We start from the raw sequence: 20,828 nt of genomic DNA on the forward strand, positions 1-20,828 counted from the left end.
GTCTGAACAGTGAGTGTAAATTAAGTTCTAACATTACACAGCAAGTGTTATGAAATGAATTGTGCCCCTACCCCAAATTCATATTAAAGCCCTAACCCCCCAGTGTGATGGAATTTGGAGGTAGAGCATGGGATGGGGGAGAGAATAGGATTTAAAGGAGGTCCTGATGTACCCAAAGGGCACAAAAACATTAATTCAGAAGAACACCTGTACACCTATGTTTATTGCAGCACTATTTACAATAGGTAAAACCTGGAAACAACCCAAATGCCCAAAAATAGATGACTGGATCAAGAAGATATGGCATATATACACAATGGAATATTATTCAGCAATCAAAAAAGATAAACTCATGCCATTCACAGCAACATGGATGGAACTAGAAGGAATTATGTTCAGTGAAACAGGCCAGAAGGAAAAAGAAAAATATCGTATGGTTTCACTTATAACAGGAATATAGGGGAACCAAATAGGACATCAGTGGAAAAAAATAACAACAGTACAAAACACAACAAAGCAAAAACAGACAATTATAAATCAAAGACATACTGCAGGGGAGGAGGAAGAGCGATCAGAGGGAGGGAGGGAGGAGAACAGGGGACTGAGGTGATGGTGCAAGGGTGCACTGGTGAAGGAAACTCTGTGGGGACTACACCTGAGGGGGTGGGGGGAAACAAATATTGTTTACAAATGAACAATGATGTAAAAAATTGAAATAAAAAATAAATGAGGTCCTGAAAGGAGGGTGTCCTTATAATAGGTTTAGTGCCTTTATAATAAGAGTTAACAACTTGTTTTTTTCTCTCTCAGTGAGGTGGCCATCTGCATGCCAGGAAAAGCTGTCATCAGAACCTTAAGCCTCCAGAATTTTAAGAAATGAATTCCTGTTATTTAAGCCATCCCATCTAAGGTATTTTGTTATGACAGCCTGAGCTAAGACACTAGGGTTATACCAGCCTAAGGCCTGGGAGAGGGGCACATTATAGCAGAACACAGAACCTTTTGGGATTTTTCACAACTTGTATGCAACAATAGTACAAAACACAAACCAATAGTGGACTGATCACACTTAATCCATTCTCCAGGATGTCCACCTGGGCCCTTTAATAAGGAGGAAGACATAGTCTTCCTTTGAAGAAGCACTGAATGTGCAAACATCTAATAGGGAAAAATATTCTGCCTATATCTGTACCCCAAATTTGGTTGAGCAGGTTTACCTTTTAACTTGGCTTTTAACTAGCCAAGTTACTTTCCTTGTGAAACTTGGTTTGGCCACTGCAAAACAGGATGTGTGTGTAAAGGGCAGGTAGAGGGGCACCCCAGAACCCCCAAACCTGTCCACTCTAAACAGGTCCTGCTACCCACCACATCAAGACAAAACATACTCTAGTGCATAAGATCTTTAATGGAAATTAACTTTAATAGAATTAATGTACAACAAAAAAATATAGTTTCCAAATCCAGCACCCAAGTTACCCATCTCCTCATAGGTAAATGGCCAGCCAAGCAGGGTTGGCCCAAAAGCTTGCCACCACTCTAAGGCACCTTCTGGTGGGGACCCTTAGGAAAGCGGCAGGAGGAAAGGAGCAAAATCAATATAAATGCTGCCATTGTTAACCCGCCCCCTGGGTCTCTCACCCACATCTGTGTCAACCTGTTCAGGACCAATAAGCAAGCACACCTTGCTCACATGTGTCTCTGCTCCTTGTACCTCCTCCAGGTAGGTCTCCTTGCTCTCCATCCTTCCCTCCTTCTCCAGGTTTCCTGTCCATCTTCTCCTCCCGGCTCAGCTCCACCCTTCCTTGGGTAGGGGAGGGAACTTGGAGCCTCCCTTTTCCTGAGGACCACCGTTACCGTGTCTCACAAGGTCTTTCTAGGCCAGTAACAATACAAAACCAACATTTATGGAGTCAAGATCAGTGTTAGCTTAAGTTTCTGTACATCACCACCTCACCCAAAGTAGGCTATTTTTTCCCCATTTTACAGAACATGGGCCATGATTTTGAGTAATCCGTCCATAATCAGGCTTGATACCATCAAGTAGCTCACTGCCCATTATCAAGTTTTCCGTCAGCTCCTCTAGATTCCAGAGAGGAACAAAATATCTTAATTACAGTGCCTATGGCAGTTCCCCTGTTTGAAATTCCAGGCCAGGAGAGGGGAGGACCCTCCCTGTCAGAACACGCTCATCTCGCTACCTGCTGGGATAGGTATCGGGAATCTTCCGCTTGTCAGTTTGGGGCAAAACCAAGACAAGAGGTGCCGTTACCACAAAACCCCGAGTTTCTGAGACTCGCGGTTCACGCAGTACGAGTTTGCCTCGGGAAAATTGAAATAAAGCTCGACACTGTGAGATGACGTATTTCCGGCGCCGCGACGCCCGGAAGCCAGGCGGCGCCGCGACCTGAAGGCGGGGCCTGGGATGGGCGGGCACTGCCGGGTTCGGCGCGGGCGAGCGCCGGAGGCGGGAGCGGAGGAGCTGGGCGGGGCCTTGCGACCGGCGGCGCCGCTCTGACGCCGCGGAGAGCCGGAGAGTCAGTGGGTCGGGGCGGCGGACGACTCTGCAGCCGCGCCTCTCTCCTTGCCTCCTCGGCGGCTCAGCCTCGGCTCCTCTCAGCCCCCGGCGTCGCCGCTGGCGCCGCCGCCCGACCCGCAGGCCGTAGCGGGCCGCAGAGCCCATGAGGGCGCGGGCCCGGCCGCCGCCTCCGCGGCGTCGCCAACGTCCCCGGGCGCCCCGAACCGGCGCGGGCATGGCCGCGGCATGAGCGCGGAGCCGCCGCGGGAGCTGGAGGAGAAGGCGGCGCCGGAGCCCGAGGCGGGAGCCATGCCGGAGAAGCGCGCGGGCGCACAGGCCGCGGGCGGCAGCGCGGTGAGCTCGGCGTCCGGCGGTGTCACCACCCCAGGCCCAAGTCAGGGGCGGCTGCGGGGACGCGGGGCCGGTTTGGGGGTGGGGTGGTCCCCGGCCCCCCCGGGTGCGGACAAGCCGACCGTCGTGGCCGCTCGGGCAGAGACTTGGTTTCTAGGAAAGCCTGTCCTTTTCCGGGTCAGCAGCCGAATACACCGCGACTGCGGGCTCTCCTAGTACTGCCTACCGTACACAAAACTTTATATGCTGTGATTATTGTTTCGAAGGGTGCCAGACGTGGGACCGCGACTCCGAGCGACCTTGTTCTTCCAGAGCGCCTGGTGCATTTTCGCGGAGTAGCTTCCGGCTCCGACGCCGAGCGCGGGAGCCTTGGACACCGGGAAGTTGGCTGCCAGGGAGGCTCTCCTTCCTGATATCGGGGCGGCCAGAGCACACAGTTGGGGAGAAGGGCCCGACCCCGCAGAGGACCCTGTGCAGGCCGATTTCTAGTTGTTTGTGAGGTTCAGATACTTTCTGACAGCGGTTCAGGGTAGCACTCATTTAACTGGCCTGGTTTCAGCTGAGCAGGATTTGTCACTTTTATAGAGGAACACTTAAGCACAGAGTCTTTAATGACTTAAAAGACTTTTTTTTTTACCTCCTGGCTGTTTAGGACTTGAAGAAGCTCTAATAGCATGGACAGGTTTTTCCAAAGAAAAATAGAAAAAAATTTAGGAATGTTAAATTTGTGTAAGTTAGGGTTTTACCTTAAATAACTACTTTTACTTGTAAAAAAACATTGAATGCTTTTATTTTGGTGATGTGAGTCCCATAGTAGAGCTGGGAGGACTGGAGAAATAGAGGAGTAAGCAGAATAGAGAAGGTAGGACTGTTTTCCAGTCCTGGTTCTACCAGAACCCGTGAGACACCAAAGTATTGTTGGCTCAGCTTTGCCATTCAGCACCTATTCAGTAAAAGGAAGCAAGGGCCTATTTGCCCAAAATGTGTATTTTTGACAAAGCATTGGTGGGAAGGAGGAGGAGTCTATAGAATTTTTGTCTTTGGATTATTTAAATGTAGATTTATCTTCCCCCTAAAACAAAACCTATTTGCGACCTATTTTCAGTCTTTCAGTAGAAGGCGGGTAATTACTATTAGTACTAACCACTTGCTAGTGGCTAAGCTAGTAACCCAAGTTAGCGTCCTTCATCTTTTTCCATACTTACAACCTAAAATATATTGGTAAGTTGAAGTAAGTTTACCAGGTGAAGATTTTAGGTAGGTAATTCTCCCAGTATTCCTTGGTTCAGTTCCTCAGCAATTTTCAATCTAAATTTTGAGACCCTTTTTCAGCTTACCTTCAGTCTGCCCTCCATTGTTGATTAGTGAGTGCTAACATGTAAATATGATCATTAATCCTACCCTTAAAATTTTTTCTTTGTCTCCCATTTGCTTACAGGATTCAAAAAAATAACCTAACAGGCCAAAGCTTTATGTCATAGTGGTTAGGTGAGCTTGCTTGGAATTCCATTTCCCACCTTTTATTACCTGTGTAACTTTGGACAAGTTATGTAACTTCTGTGAATTAATAATATTTACCTCAAAGTATTGCCAGGGTTACTGAGACCTAGCACCTAGTAAGTCCTCAGTACTAGTAGCTGTGATTTTTTTCTCAGAATCTTCAACATGGTTGGTCAGAATATATAATATCCCTGACTGATAAAAGTTCTCTCCCATTTACTAATCTGGATAGGAATTAGATTCCAACCTAAACTCTAACTTGCAGATCTTTTGTACAGGACCTTTTAAGGGATGTTTAACTAAAAAAAATCTACATTTTATTCCATGATACCTTTTCCTGTGAAAATTTGCTGATTCAGGCACAAGTAGAGTCCTCCCAGTCTTTCCTTGTCTTTTAGGGTATATGAGTCAGTATTGATAAACTTTGATGAATACTGATAGTCTTCTTGATGTTTGCTATACTTAGTGAGATGACTGGCATAAGCAAGTGGTCACATTCAGGTATTGCTTTTTTGGAATGTATAGAGACTAGAAAAGCAGTGAATACCTTTAATCATACATGTTCATGTCATATGCCAGAATTCCCAAATTATGTGTCTCTTCTGCTTGCAGTTTCTAGCACTTCCAGGTGCGATGTTCTACAGCACCATGGCTTGACTTCATTTTAATGTGTTGGAATTTTCTTATATCTTGATTCCAGTGATATTTATGGTTTCAGAGTACTCAGGAACTAATAACCTTAGGGAGGATTGCCCAGATACAGGTTATTAACAACTCTTTGGTACCTTGTCTGGTAGAGTGGTGAGTTATATTGACTTGAAAAATGGAAGTGAACCAAATATTTACTCCAGGAAATCATTGCCTTCTAGAAAAGGAAAGTGTGTGTAATAAGTTCTTGTTTTATTGTCTTCTTTTTGCTCTATCCCTCCTAATCGTGTGTCCACACACCTTCAGATATTTTAGCAGAATTACTTGCATTACCATTAAATGCAGAATTTCTATATTCTTATCCTGAATAACTTGGTAAAGAAAAAGTCCTTTTAGAACCACTTACCCTTGAGCATCAGATGAGAATTAAGATTGGCTGCAAAGAAAACCCACCTAGGTTTAACACACCACCTTAGGATGCTCATGGGCTCCAGAGGCAAATGTGTGGTCTCAGGATCAGTGTCATTCTGGAGACATTTGATGTCTATTAAGTTTATTTTCCTCAGACTGTTTTAGAGGGATCCTTAGAAAGGCTAATGTTGATTTTTGAGAACAAGAATGTTAAATACTCTATAGGCTAAATGGAAGTAATACTGAAAGCAGGTTATGGTTTAAAAAGCAATTAAAATGGCCAGGTATCTTTTATTTGAAGTGATCATACTGGTTCCTAACAGCTGTTTACTGTTTATATACTTTCTTTTTCCTTCGCTTTTTTTAATTGTGATAAAACACACATAGCACAAAATTTACCATTTTTAGTGTACAGTTAATTGGTATTAAACCATCACCACCATCCATCTCCAGAACTCTTCATCATGTAAAATGGAAACTTAAGCTCATTACAAGTCAGCTGTAATCATTATTTTTCTACCTCTTTTTGTCTCCAGCCATTTAGTTATTTTGTTACTAAACACGAACTTACTTCAGAAATTAGGATGTGTTGCACTAAATAATAAGCCAGCCTCTGAACTTGACTTAAAATTAACTTCTCCTTCCCTTTAAATATGCTCTCCAAGGGACAGCCTGTAGGTAGCAGCTGTAGTCACCTTCTTGCTTTCCTCACTTGGCATCTACAGTTTTATTCAAAAGTGTTTCTGGCCTCTCTCCCTCAGGAAACGGAGTGCAGGAAAGGTTGAAAGAGAAGGAAAGTTCCCACTTTACTCATGCTGTTGTGAGATGACGCCACAGCCTCTGGATCTAGCAGATATTCAACCTGACTCCTTCTAAATGTTGCCGTGGATTTTTGGTGTCCCTTTCCATCATTAGGATTTTTCTGCCTATGTAAAGGTTTATTTTGTGACTCTCTTTAGTCTTGGGAGGGATGATTAATTTTTCAGATCCTCTTTTTTTTTTTTAATGTCTGATTATACTCATTTTATAACTCTTTCTGGTTTAAAAGGTCCTTCATGTGGCTAAATTGGTATTTTATTCTGAATACCTGGGTTTTATCTACACTTTCCTCCCGCATTAGTCTTGGGCCAGCCTCAAGGCATTTTTGTGGATGAGACCATCTTGACTACGGTGATAAGCGTAAAGGGGAAAGGGAGGGCTCCTTCCAAGCCAAGGTGGTCTGTATGGGGTGGGAAAGGTCTTTCACCCCAGCATCTTCATTCTGTTATGCTTCCAAGCCCCTTCCTACTCTCTCTTTGGAAAACCTCTGTTCAAACTTAGACTAGGAAACATATTGTTACTATTTATGTACTAGAGAGCTCTTTCCAGTGAGGCAGAATGGCCCCCAGAAAATCTAGATATATTTCTACCTCTCACCTGGTTTTGCTAGAAATTGTTTCATAAGTCAAGAACATTGTTATATTTATGTTGCAAGGATATGGCCTGCTTTTACTGGCCATATTCAATTCTCCTGAAGTAGGTGACAGTGTTATATGTGACTTAAAAGTGAAAAAATACAGGTGCATGAAAATAACCTTGACTCGCTGAAAATGACCAGGCTGACTAAGTGGTGGAGCTGGAGACTCCTCATCTCTGTGTACTAAACTAATTTTAATTTGGCAGCCCAGTTCCTCACCTTATGGAATTGCCTATGTAGTCACTTCTCTTTTCACTGTCCACGATTGAGGAAGAGAAGAGACTCCTAGTGACCCGAGCTTTGTTTTGCTTTTACACTTGTGCAATTACAGAGTTAGCTCCACTGCCCAGAACTGTCGATTATAAAATTGACAAGAGATCTGAAGAAAATTGTAGAAATCGGTGGATAATCTGCTTTTTGATAAACAATTATTATGCATCTGACTGATTCCTCCTATTTGAAAATTTCAGACGTGCCCTTGATATTATGAATTTTACATATGAGTAGTTTTTGTAGACTGTTCTAAGAAGTACTTAAATGAAAGTCTCTGTTTCTTTGCAAGCAAACAAGACAAGCATTGTTTTTATCCTGTGATGTGGTAAAAGAAAAAAATTCTATGGGATCAGTAACAAGATGATAGGATGTTCCCTGAAGAAAAATAGTGGCTTGGGTCTCCCCCGTGGTGCAGCGGTTGAGCGCTGGGTTGCGAAGCTGCCCGCAGCCTCTGCAGCGCCGGTTCGATCCCCGGCTGCTCCCCGGTCACCGGAGGAGGGTCCCACATGGCGCGCAGACCTCTCCTGCCGCCCGCTGCTCCCCTCAGCAGTGTATTTCAGTCCTTCTACCTGCTCTGCTCCCCGCTCTGGCTCTGGTGAATTCTCTCACCCTCCCACACTTCTGACTGTACCCCCAGTGCTTGTATAAATAAATAAATAAACAAATCTTAAAAAAAAAAAAAAAGAAAAAGAAAAATAGTGGCTTTATGTGTTGCATTGCAGCCTCTGACACATGTGAGTGTCATGGCCATGAAATAATCATAAGATAATGCATGGTGAGATATGACCTTTATTAAGTATTAGGAACTTTGAGTACTGATTTAGAGAAATCGTCAATCTTAAATTACCATTCTTTTATGAAATAGTCTGTAGGTAGTACACCTACATGGAGGCCAAATAGTTAGTGTACACTTTTTTAAAACCTTGTATCTTTTGACCTGGCAATCCCACTTCAAGGAAATTATTCTAAGACACTGTACAAAACCATACAGGTATATTTCAGGATGTGTATTATGCATTGATCATGTAATTACAGAAGATTGACTAAATTAAAAGGGATCTGATGAAACAGTTGTGATGCTTCCATGCAATGGGGTATTAAACTATTCTTTAAAATGAAGCACCTGTTGATATGGTTATGGAAAATATGTGTCATGTGAAAATAAGACTGCACAGAAGTATCATCACATTAAAAATACATTTTTAGACTTGCGTTGGAAAATATCTGCAAGAATTTATACCTTGCAGGTACTAATGATCATTTCTGGAGTTGATTTTTAGAGTATTTTAACTTCTTGTGTGCTTCTATATTTGTATTTATTCATTTTTCCATTGAATATATTTAAAGACTAATGGAAAGAAATATAAATACTGGAAGTTGCACACTTGTGGGTATCTCACAGACTTCCTGTTCTGAGAGTGCAGGCAACCTCAAGTTCTTTCCTCCTTTCTAACTACCCCTCCCATCTCACTGACAGTCTGAGAATCTCCCTTTCCTGTGTGAGCTTGATCCTGCTCCTTTGCAGATGTATATGCAGGAGGGACCAGTATCCAGTTTTAGTTTTCTCAGTTTATATATGAAAGCACTAAAGCCCCCAAAAATGTTTAAAGCAGAGCCAGAATAGAACTTAGGTTCTAGCTGTTAGAGAATTTTTTCCTCCATGGACATTCTTAGAGTGATCAGATGTTTGTTTAAGCCTGTTGTCTAAGCCAAATTCTTTTTTTAAAAAAGATTTATTTATGCATACAAGAACAGGGGTGTAAGCTAGAGGTGCAGGGGGTGAGAGGATTCACCAGAGACAGTGGGGAGCAGAACAGGTAGATCCCCTGAAATACACTGCTAAGGGGAGCAGTAGGCAAGACAGGAGAGGTCTGCTGTGCCATGTGTGGGTCACTTCTCTGGCTGGCTAGCTGGGGAATCAGACTCTGCTGCAGTGGCAGGCTATAGTTTGATAGCCTCTTTAACCCCAGCGCCACCAGGGAGGCCCCTAAGCCCAATTCTGAGCAGAGCCCCTTTTTTACACTTAAAAGTATCTGGTTTGTGAGATGAATGTTTACTCAGTCTAACAACGGAAGGAGCAACAGTGTATAGAAGATGCTTTCCACAACTTGAGTTGAAGGTATTGTCTGACCTTTTAAATTATTTTCTAGGCATTCTTGAAGTAGCTGAGAGGTCATATGGAAAGATATTTGTCAATTTTTTTTTTCATTCAGAGATGACAGTTGAAACTGTTAAGAAATCCATTTCTGAACTCATTGGAGATTTTGTAATCTTGGTTTAAGAAAGTGAGAAAAGGGATTTCCTAATTTGTGTGTCCAGGGCCATGTGCTGATTCCATATGTGAATGTATACATATAACTGCTTTGATTTTTGTCTAGTGTAGGCATGCATACCTATACATTCAAGTTTTGGAATATATATACTCTTAAATGCCTTGATTGTGTTGATTTTGGGAATGCTCACATGACTTGCCCAGAAGGTGCTTGAACGTATTCTTTTGTAGGAGCTTGGGAGAGATGTAGGTGGAAAGAGACTGGAATTATTGTATTGGTGTCAACTGATAATAGAGAAGATTAAGAAGGAGATTAAAGGGTGGGAAAAACAGAGGCTCTAAACCTACATCACTAGGAATGCTGATATTTAGCTCTTCTGATACAAATAATAGTTATTAGTCCTTACCACTGGTGACTTCCTGTTTTCAGCATTAAGAGTGTACATACAGTTGCTTTGTATAGTCACTTAACTGTATAGTTCTGCTACTTTTAGACCACCTTAGACTGCCTAAGAGGAAGACTACAACATATTTTTGTTTTTGTTGTTGGTTACTCTGTTTATTTGTCTTGATATAACATTGGTTTAAAACACTGTTTATGTTTCAGAGATTCACAACTCTTCTGTGTGTACGTTACCACACACATACCACTCAGACACCTATAATCCTCCACCATTGTCCTTTGGGCCTCTTCCACCCTTTACTGCTCCCTGCTACTCTGGTAGCCTTGATTCTACACCCTTAAATATACCTACTGGAAGAATGCAAAAAACACTAATTCAAAGGGTTATCTATACTCCTATGTTCATTGCAGCACTAGATGCAATAGCCAAGTTACGGAAACAACCCCACTGCCCAAGGACAAATAAGTGGATTAAGAAGATGGTATATTTACACAATGGAATACAATAGCTGTTCTTAAATGTATGCTGTCTGCCTCAGGATCTTCACTTGATCTGAAAGATTACAGTGTACTAAGGGCATTTCTTTTATTTCTAACTTCAGTTTTAAGATTACACAGTGATCATTTTACTGTTTACTCACAAATAAGGCATCTAGAGTTTACCTGATAAGAACCTATAGCATCTTTTATGTGAGACTATTAATATGCCCGCCTCCCCTTTAAAAAATATTTCATCTTATGAAAAGCTGCTGAGTCACCCAAACTGAAGTATTGATAGTTATGTTGTCCTTTAATCTCTGGACTCCTGCTTGGCCACATCTGTGGAATTGGAGAACAGGCTGAGGTGGGAAGTGCAGCCATATACTACATCCCAGAAAAATTAAAGCCTTTCTCCCATTTGCTTCCTTGTTGGCAAGTTACTGATACTTATTGGGTAGTATGATCTTTGAGTTGGGGATCAAGTACTTGACAACTGCAAGTCGCTTTTAACTTGATCTTCTAGTTGACAACAAATGACCTAAATGACAAAGGACAAATATACTTTTTGTTCTGAACTTCTCAGGTCATGTTGAGAAAGCAGGTGAATGGGTTGGTGGACATTGTCCTTTTGCCTAAATATACACCAGCTAGGTCAGACTACTTAGTGTGGGGAAAAGGCTGAGTGGGTTAGTTAAGGTCTGCACTGTACTTTGCTGGAGGAACTATGTACATTTGACTCCTGTACCTCTTACTCAAGTTGCTGCAGTTGAGGCTACCTGCCATATGTATGTCCTGATTCTATTGATGAAGAAATTTGGTCTTTCTAAGAAAGGCAGTGTAGGTGATAGAGTGATTAGTAGGACACACTTTGGAGATGTGGCACCTATTGTGTGAATTAGGCAAGCTACATAAATTCTCTGCATCTGAGTTTTGTCATCTCTAATACAGGGGTAATAGTTAACTATCTCAAAAGATTGTAGTACGTTAAGATGCTAGTACTTACCTGTAATGAGTTTTTGTTTTTTTTTAAAGCACTGATTTTTTTTTTTAATAGAGGCATGTTTTATTTATTTATTTGTTTGTTTGTTTGTTTTTGTTTATACATGCACTGGGTACAGTCAGAAGTGCGGGAGGGTGAGAGAATTCACCAGAGCCAGAGCGGGGAGCAGAGCAGGCAGAAGGACCGAAGCACACTGCTGAGGGGAGCAGCGGGCGGCAGGAGAGGTCTGCGCGCCATGTGGGACCCTCCTCCGGTGGCCGGGGAGCAGCCGGGGATCGAACCGGTGCCGCAGAGGCCGCGGGCAGCTTCGCAACCCAGCGCTCAACCGCTGCGCCACCAGGGAGGCCCACCTGTAATGAGTTTTGATTAGGGCTTGGCACAAGGTCTTTTGCTGGTGGTTCTGCTGCTGTTATAGATCACTTTTGCCTGGGTATAGCTCAGGATCCTTTGTAAGAGACTGGTCTTACCTGTGTCCTTGTCCTTCAGACAGTTTACCTCCATTTCTAATTTTGCATTTCATGGAATGGGAGTAGGTATAGTTACTTTTTTTTTTTTTGCTTCCATTATCCCCAGCATCTGACATGTTGTAGTGTTTAACACGTGTGTGTTGAATGAATTCATCACTTGGAGTTGCATGTTTTCATTCTTAAAGAATGTTGATAGATATGGGAATATTTACAGAATTAGCTCTTGGCAGCTTAGTTTGCCTTAAGTTAGGTGGTGGTCAGTAAACTGTTGAGTTTAAAAAGTTTAGTGAAATGCAGTTATTTTATAAATATTTAATGAATAGTGTATCCATGATAAATATATAAAATTTATTCAGTACTTAATATATATAGTGCTGAGGAAATTTTTATGTTTGTGGAAAAGTTATTTCATCTGGAGAAATAAGCAGTAAAATTGTTTTTGCTACTAACATTCGAATAATGAGCATCACTTTTGGCAAGGAGTCTATTCAAATCTGCACCCTACCATCACTACCGGGTTAGGACTGGTTGATTTAGCAGTTAAACAGTGTCTTCAAAGACCAATTCCTTCTATTTTCAGCATTATTTACATAGTTCCAGACTTTACACACAGTCCACAATGTCCAGTGACAAAGAGTCTGTCAGCCTCTCTACATCTTTCTCACTTTTTTTTTTACTACTCTTGCATTTTTATTGCGTTATATTCACATATCATTAAATACACTGTTTCAAAGTATAGAATTTAGTTTTTAGTATATTTATGTGGTTTTGCAACCGTGGTTGTGTTCCTTCTACAGTTGGTTATGAACATTCGTGCAAAAGTTTTTGTTTGAATAGATTTTTTTTTTTTGTCTTAGATATTGTAGAATTTTGTGGTTATGTGGTAACTATTTAACATTTTGAGGAACTGAGAAACTTTTCCACAGTGACTACCATTTTGTATTCCCACAACAATGTATGAGAACTTCTGGTTCTCTAAATCCTAACTCTAGTTATCATTTTACTTATATCCATTCTAGTGGGTGTGGTATCTCACTATGATTTTGACTTACATTTCTTTGATAGCTTATGATGTTGAATTTATGTCCATGTGCTTGTTGGCCACATGTACATATTCAAATAATATTGCATTATAACATTATATAAGGTTTCAAGGGTTCATCCCTGATAATCTTTACCCACATTTTAATTGTGTTATTTATTTTATTAGGGAGTTATAAGATTCTTTATGTATTCTCGGTTCAAGTTTCTCATCAGATAAGAGTTTTGTAAATATGTTCTTCCAGTCTTATCTTGTCTTTTCATTCTCAGCGGCCCTCTTTCACAGAGCCCAAGTCTTACTTTAATGAAGTCAAGCATACCAACGTTTTCATGCATGGACAGTGACTCTAGTGTTGTATCTAAACTAAGTGGCCTTACTTTTAGGTTTTTGACTACTTTCCTTTTTTATTATAAATCATAATTTTAACATTTTACCCATTTTTAAGTGTTCAGTTAGTGACATTAAGCACATTAACATTGTTATGTAACTGTTACCTTCCTTTGTTCATCTCCAGAATTGGTCATCCCAAACTGATTTCTGTATCCATTAAACAGTTTCCATTTTCCTTTCCCTCCAAACCCCTGGCAGCCACCCTTCTACTTTCTGTTTCTATGAATTTGACCTCATGTGAATGAATCATACAGGATCTGGTCTTTTTTGACTGGCTTATTTTACTTAGACAAATGTCTTCAAGGTTTATCCATGTTGTAGCATGTGTCAGAGTTTTCTTTATTTTTTTTTTTTCAAGGCTCACCGCAGTGGCCCTCCTACTCATCACAGCTATTTTTTTTTTTAGACTGACTAATTCTATCTGCTGATACAGCTGGTGTCTTCACCTTCCTACTGTTGTCAGTAATGCTTTATGAACCTGAGTGCACAAATCTCTTTGAGACTCTGCTTTAAATTCTTTTGGATATATATCCAGAATTGGTATTTCTGGATCACTGGATAATTTTATTTTTAATATTTTGAGGAACAGCTAAACTATACTGTTTTCCATAGTGACTGCACCATTTTACATTCCGACCAGTAGTGCACGAGAGCTCCAGTTTCTCTGCATCCCTGCTCACACTTGGTATTTTCTGGTTTTTATGTTTTATTTTTAATCACAGCTGTCCTAATAGGCGAATGTGGTCCTGGCATAAAGAGACCACACGAAGTAATAATCTCATCATGGTTTTAATTTGCATTTCTTTAATGATTAGTGATGTGGAACATCTTCATGTCTTTCTCCTTTACCCATTTTTTGTAATTGTTGAGTTGTAGGAATTTTTTTGTATTCTGCCTGTTAATCCTTTATCAGATATGTGACTTGCAGTTATTGCTCCCATCTTACGGATTGCCTTTTCACGCATGTGATGAGCAAAATGAAAAACGTTTGTGCAAGTCCAATTTATTTTTTTCTTTTATTGTCTGTTCTTTTTGGTATCTTTGCCAAAAACCATTGCCAAATCCAGTGTCATGAAGCTTTTCCCCTATATTGTCTTCTAAGAGTTTTACAGTTTTAGTGCTTCTGCTCAGAACTTTGGTCCAATTTGAGTTATTTTTGTACATGGTATAAAAAGGTAAGAAGTTCAGTCTCATTCTTTTGCTATGGATATCCGGTTTTCTAAATACCAGTTGATGGAAGAGACTGTCCTTTCTCCGTTGAATGGTTTTAGCATCCTTGTTACAAGTCATTTGACCATTATGTGAGTGTTTATTTCTGAATTTCATTATATTGCATTGGTGTGCGTGTCCCTCTTTATGCCAGGACCACATTGATTTGATTAGCTTTGTAGTGTGATTTGAAATCAGGTATTAGGAGTAAGCAAATTTGCTCTTTTTAATGATTATTTTAGACTTTCTGACTACTAGTGTCTATAACACTTATCTTTGTGTTCTTTAAAATGGGGGCCTCCCCTGGTGGCGCAGGCAGTTGAGCACAGCACTGTGAAGGTGTCCGCAGCCTCTGCAGCACCGGTTTGATCCTGGCCAGCAAGGGTCCCACATGGCGCGGCAGACCTGTCCTGTCACACCCACTGCTCCCCTCAGCAGTGTATTTCGTCAGTCTGCCTGTTCTGTTGTCCGCTCTATCTCTGGTGAATCCTCTCACCCTCCTGCATATCTGGTCTGTACCCCGGTTCCTGTGTAAATAAATGAATAAAATCTTTTTTAAATAAATATATAAAATGGTAAAAGATGATATTTATATGAATATTCCTTAATATCACATATTTAGTTATATGCGGACCGAAAACTAAGATAGGAGAACTGCAAAAGGGACCTTATAAAGTATTAAGAGCTTAATTTAGGGCCTCTCTGGTGGCGCAAGCAGTTGAGCGCCGCGCTGTGAAGCTGTCAGCAGCCTCTGCAGTGCATGTTCGATCCCTGCCAGCTGACGAGAATCCCACATGGCGGCAGACCTCTCCTGTCTCTCCTGGTGCTCCCCTCAGCAGTGTATTTCATCAGTCTGCCTGTTCTGTTCCCCGCTTTGTCTCTGGTGAATCTTCTCACCCTCCCATGCATCTGGCCTGTACCCTGGTTCTGGTATAAATAAATATTAAAAAAAAAAAGAGCTTAATTTAACTATGAGGGCAGTGAGAGTTAATAATTGCTACATAAGAAACTTTGTTGCTTGGGGCCTCCCTGTGGCGCCAGGTTAAAGTCTCAGTGCAGGGGTTAAAGTCTCAGCACTATCAAGCTATCTCCAGCCACTGCACAGAAGTTTGATCACTTGATCTGCTCCCCACTCTGGTAAATCCTCTCACTTCCCCGCACCTCTGGCCTACACCTCAGTTCTTGTTTGCATAAATATATTTTTTTTTTTAAAGAAAGAAAGTGGCTTAAAACAACCACCATTTATTACAGGTTCTACAGTTCTGCTACCTCTAGGTTAGTAGTTTGGAGGTAGAGTCAGCTAAGGTGGTTTGGTGAATTTACTTAGAATTACTCATGCTTCTACAGGTATCAGGAGGCTCCATAGGGGTGGAGTAATCTAAGATGACCATGCTCCTATTTCAGGCAGCTGGTAATGATTGCTAACTGATTTGTCTGGGGTCATCATTTGCTACTAGAATATTTATCCACACTGTCTTAGCCAATGTAGCCACTTCCCCAGACAGCTGTTGATTAGGGCAAGTTGTTAAGCCAGCCCAGATCCAGGAAGTAGAGAAACATTTTGTTGAAATTGGCAGCATAGTCATGTTGCAGAATGGTTGTGTGTACATGAATGAGCAAAATTTTTAGCTCATTTTCTGCATTCTTCCTCAGGAGTGATGGATGAGATTTGTAGTTCAGACTAGTCACTGAGTCAAGAAAGAATAGGAGAATGCAGGAAGAGTAGTCAGGGTAGAGTGAAGAGACCATTGCAGTGCTCCATGGGGGAGATGGCAATGTGAGTTTGTAAAGATATCTCCAACACACTTTTTGTCCTCTACTTCTAGATATCGCAAGATGTTCCATACTGATTTAGGGACAAAATGGAGAAGGGAGACATTGAACTGATCCAGAGAAGCTGTCCTGTATAAACCTCAGCTGGAGGCGCGCAGACCTCTCCTGCCGCCCACTGCTCCCCTCAGCAGTGTATTTCGTTAGTCTGCCTGTTCTGTTCCCTGCTCTGGCTCTGGTGAATTCTCTCACCCTCCCGCGCTTCTGACTGTACCCAGTGCTTGTATAAATAAATAAATAAATCTTTTTTTAAAAAAAACACCTCAGCTGGAAATAATTTGATAAATTTGGCCCAGATAATTTTAAGGCAAAACCTATGATACTTTTTTGATCAGCCACCAAGAGTTTAGGAAGAATAGAAGGAGGGCAGATTTATTTTTATCACCTTATTTCAGTTGCCCACACAAAGTTCCCACTGTTCCAAGGCCTGCTTATCAGTGCTTCATTTGTCTCCTCTGTTGTTGTTTTTGGATAGGAATGAAAGATACCTTAATGAAAGTAATTTATATAGAGCTAGTGAGTCAGATGTAGAAGAGATGTTTGCTAATTCAAACAACTTTTAATTGATATATCTAAACATATTATGTGAATGAAAAGATGGGTTGTCTTTTTTGGCAGGATGTTAAAAATAACATAAAGATACATGCCCACAAACTAATGTGTCTTTTTACATATTTAATTAGCATTGTAGTCACATGGATCTCTCTCCCAATGGTCTCCATAAATAGAGCTTCATTGCTTAGGAAAGAGCACAAAATCACAGAAATCGCAGAAAGTAGAGTAGCCCTCCTATGCTTTCTACTGTGAGCTATTCTCAGCATTTGTAGAGAATCTTATATGCATCATGTTCAGTGAATAAAATGAATTATTCCAGAGGATAGTTAGGCTGTTTGTTGTCATATTCACCCATTATTTGGAAGCAGTTACTTTGCCACAGAGGTAATACAGCTTCATAACACTGGATTTGGCAATGATTTCTGGCAAAAACACCAAAAAGAACAGACAACAAAAGAAAAATATTAGTAAATGCAGGTAGACTATTTACTTTCTTAAATTTATTTTTGCTGCCACTTTTTTGTTTTTGTTTTGCTATAAATGCTTAAACATTTCAGACATCACCTCATTTCATAAATACATTACATGTATCTTTAAGAAATACAGACTTTGGGGGGGAAAAAAATCACACTTCAGTACCATTAATACAAGCATAATTCGTTAGTATCATCTAATACCCAGTCCGTTTTCAATTTCCATGATTGGTTTCAACAAAACCTAAAGTCTGTACACTGCTTTTGGTTAATATTTCTTAAATTTCTTTTAATCTATATGCAACATATCCTTCCTTTCTGTTTTCTTTGTGCAATCTTTTTGTTGAAAAAACTGGGTCACTTGTTTCAAAATTTTTCCTATGGTCTGGGTTTTGTTGTGTAAAGGACCCAAGAAAAGATACTAGTCTCAAGAGGTGTTCTTGTTACAGTGGTGTGAGAGAAGGGCTGTTTGTGATACATCATTGAACAAAAACAGACTAAATTTTTTTCCTTCTTGGTGTTTACATTCCCTTTCCAGGTGAGATAGGCAATGAACAAAAATAAATCATAAAGTTTGTTAGAAAGGTGTGTAGTAGAATAATACGGGAGCTGAGAAGGTGGTAAAGAATAACGTAACCTGATTTATATTTAAGCTGGTCATTCTGGCTGATGTTCTGTGGGTGATAGGGCAAAGGTGGAAAGCTGCTCTGTAATCTAGTCAAGAGCTAGTAAAGGATCAAGAAGGGACAGAGGAGTCAGAGATGGTAGCAAGGTTTCTGGTGCCAGCAGCTGGAAAAACTAATAATGAAGGGTCTGGGAAGTCTTAGTCATGAGCAGAGGCCAAATACTTCCTACCATTTCCATTCACCTTTGGTAGTGAAAACTGGTGCTATTAAAAGTTGTGTTGTAGGGCCTCCCTGGTGGCCCAAGAGGTTAAGACACAGCACTGTGAAGTTATCCACAGCCACTGTAGCACGAGTTCGATCCCCAGCCAGGGAGGTGACCCACATGGCACAGCAGACCTCTCCTGTCTCATCTGTTGCTCCCCTCAGCAGTGTATTTCAGTCAGTCCACCTGTTCTGTTCCCCACTCCGTCTCTGGTGAATCCTCTCACACCCTACACCTCTGGCCTGTACCCCAGTTCTTGTGTGCATAAATAAATCTTAAAAAAGCAAAAGATTTGTGCTGTATTAAGGCTCTGATTTTTTTTTTACTTAATTTAAATTTTGTAAAGTGCTTTTGTTTTGCAGATACCTTATTTAACAGTGCTTAAAAACTGTTAAAATAGTGCTTAATAGATCTTGCAAATAATCTAGGTATTTGCAGTTTGCATTATAAATGTTATTATAAATAACAATTGTTTTTGGCTCTATTTGAAAAATTTAAAAGAATAGTAAAATGAATAGTCATATTCCCTTCATCTAAATTCAACAATTAACATTTTGTGACATTTGCTTTATTTCATCAAAAATTTATCAATTTTTTTTCCAACCCATTTGGCAATAAGTGGGATGCATCAAGAACATCCAAGAAGGACTCCCTGGTGGCCTAGTGGTTAAGTCTCAATGCTATCACCCTACGGCCTGAGTTCAATCCCCCACCAGGGAGCTAACCCACACATGGTGCAGCTCTCCAGTCTCACCCACTAGCTACCCTTGGGAGTGTATTTCAGTAGATTTTCCTGTTCTGTGTCCCACTCTGTCTCTGGTGAATCCTCTCACTCCCCTGCACCTCTAGCCTACACCCCAGATCTAATACACAAACACACACACGAAATTTAACAGTAATGACATATGATTATCTAACATTTAGTCCATTATCAGATTTTTTTCCTCTTATCCCCTTTTCCTCTGGAATCCAGTTTAGGATCACCCATTTGGTTGTCCTGGCTCTAATCTCCTTTAATCTGTATGCATCTACCTCCCTTTGTCTTTTAAGACATTGGCACTTTTAAGAAGACAGTTTCTTGCAGAATCCAGCAGTTTGGATTTGTATGATCAGGTCTTCATGATTAGATTGTAGTAAAAGTGCGCACAGATGCAATTTTATCTTTTGAAGCTTTAAAAATGTAACTATAACAATAGTGTAAGTTTTATACAAAATTTTGTAAGTATCACTTCCAGTTACTGCCAAGTGCTAGCAAAGCACCTGATCTTGTAATAAGCATTGTCACAGAATCAAAGAACATTAAGTAAAGGGGAACTTTAGATATCATATCCAGAAGTCACGAACTTCAGGAAACTAGAAAAGGTAGTCTTAAAACAGAAACTGAAAGTTGGATTTTGACACGTAGGCATGACATGTATTTTCAGATTTGACTTAGTCCTTATTTATATTTCTTCCTCCAAACTCCATTATTTAAACCATCTGTGCTGCCCCCTGAAACTTTTGAGCATATACCCCACAGGCCAACCCCCTCTCATTGTGCAGCTAGGGAACTTATTAGGCTTAGAGAGGCCAAGTTGCTAAGGAGCACATAATCACTAAGAGAGAATTGACAGGAGGAACTTCCAGTCTCTTGAAGGCCCAGTTGGTTTTCTACCAAAACTCCAGTGATTTGCATTGATAGAACAAATAGAAAGTCTATAATATTGGCATTTTCCATGATTAAGGAAGATAGAGGGATCACAGATACCACACAACGAAGTTTTTCTCTTAAATAATATTGATAATTCCTAAGTTGATTTTTTTTACATGGGGGGGGCAGGGGTGTGTACGGGTGCATTTGATACCCTTTAAGATAATAAATTTCTTACACGTTTGCAGTTTTTCATAATCACTTTCTTTTTTAGGTACAAGGCTTTGGGAGACCAAGTGTATACCATGCTGCCATTGTCATCTTTCTTGAATTCTTTGCATGGGGTCTGTTGACAACTCCAATGTTAACTGTAAGTATTGCCAATCTAGGTCCTTGCTTGTGAGGGCAGAAGAGACGTTTTTTAAACATATACCCCTGGGACTTTGTGTTTGAGCAAAATTCTTGTCAGCCATTTAAGACAGCTTATTCCATTGTGGTGTTTTCCACAATGTATAGTATATGTTATCTGCAACAGAATATCTGGGCTGTTTCTTAAGTATTCATGGGTAGGAAGACATTCCCACTGAACCAGAATCTTGGGAGTGATGTGAATGAACTATATGTTTAGGTAGATTAAGATGTCCTAGAGGAAATTATCATAAAACTTTAGTTTGTAACTTGCTTTTTATAGAAGTAATGGCCTTGGGCTTAAGAATATAGTAAGTGAGGGCCTCCCTTGGTGGCACAGCGGTTGAGCATTGGGCTGCGAAGCTGCCCGCAGCCTCTGCAGCGCTGGTTCGATCCCCAGGCGCCGGCAAGGGTCCCACATGGTGCACAGACCTCTCCTGCCACGCTCGCTGCTCCCCTCAGCAGTGTATTTTGTCAGTCTGTCTGTTCTGTTCCCCGCTCTGGCTCTGGTGAGTTCTCTCACCCTCCCACGCTTCTGACTGTATCCAGTGCTTGTATAAATAAATAAATAAATCTTTAAAAGAATATAGTAAGTGGGAGGTTGGTGAGTACCTTGTACAATGAAAG

At 40.8% G+C, this 20,828-nt stretch overlaps 1 protein-coding gene across 1 annotated transcript in view; it reads left to right on the forward strand.

Moving 5' to 3' along the window:
* Positions 1–2,644: 2,644 nt before the first annotated feature.
* The window catches only part of MFSD14B (major facilitator superfamily domain containing 14B), a gene marked incomplete at its 3' end in the record, with an annotated part of 44,218 nt that continues 26,034 nt past the window's right edge, over positions 2,645–20,828 (forward strand). The window contains exons 1-2 of the mRNA XM_084236457.1: positions 2,645–2,869; positions 20,068–20,163. Of these exons, the coding sequence (XP_084092583.1) occupies positions 2,762–2,869; positions 20,068–20,163 (204 nt within the window). The 5' untranslated portion in view covers positions 2,645–2,761. The remainder of the gene's footprint in view (positions 2,870–20,067; positions 20,164–20,828) is intronic.

Source organism: Talpa europaea, assembly GCF_964194135.1.
Source record: "Talpa europaea genome assembly, chromosome: 7".
NCBI classification, from domain to species: Eukaryota; Metazoa; Chordata; class Mammalia; order Eulipotyphla; family Talpidae; genus Talpa; species Talpa europaea.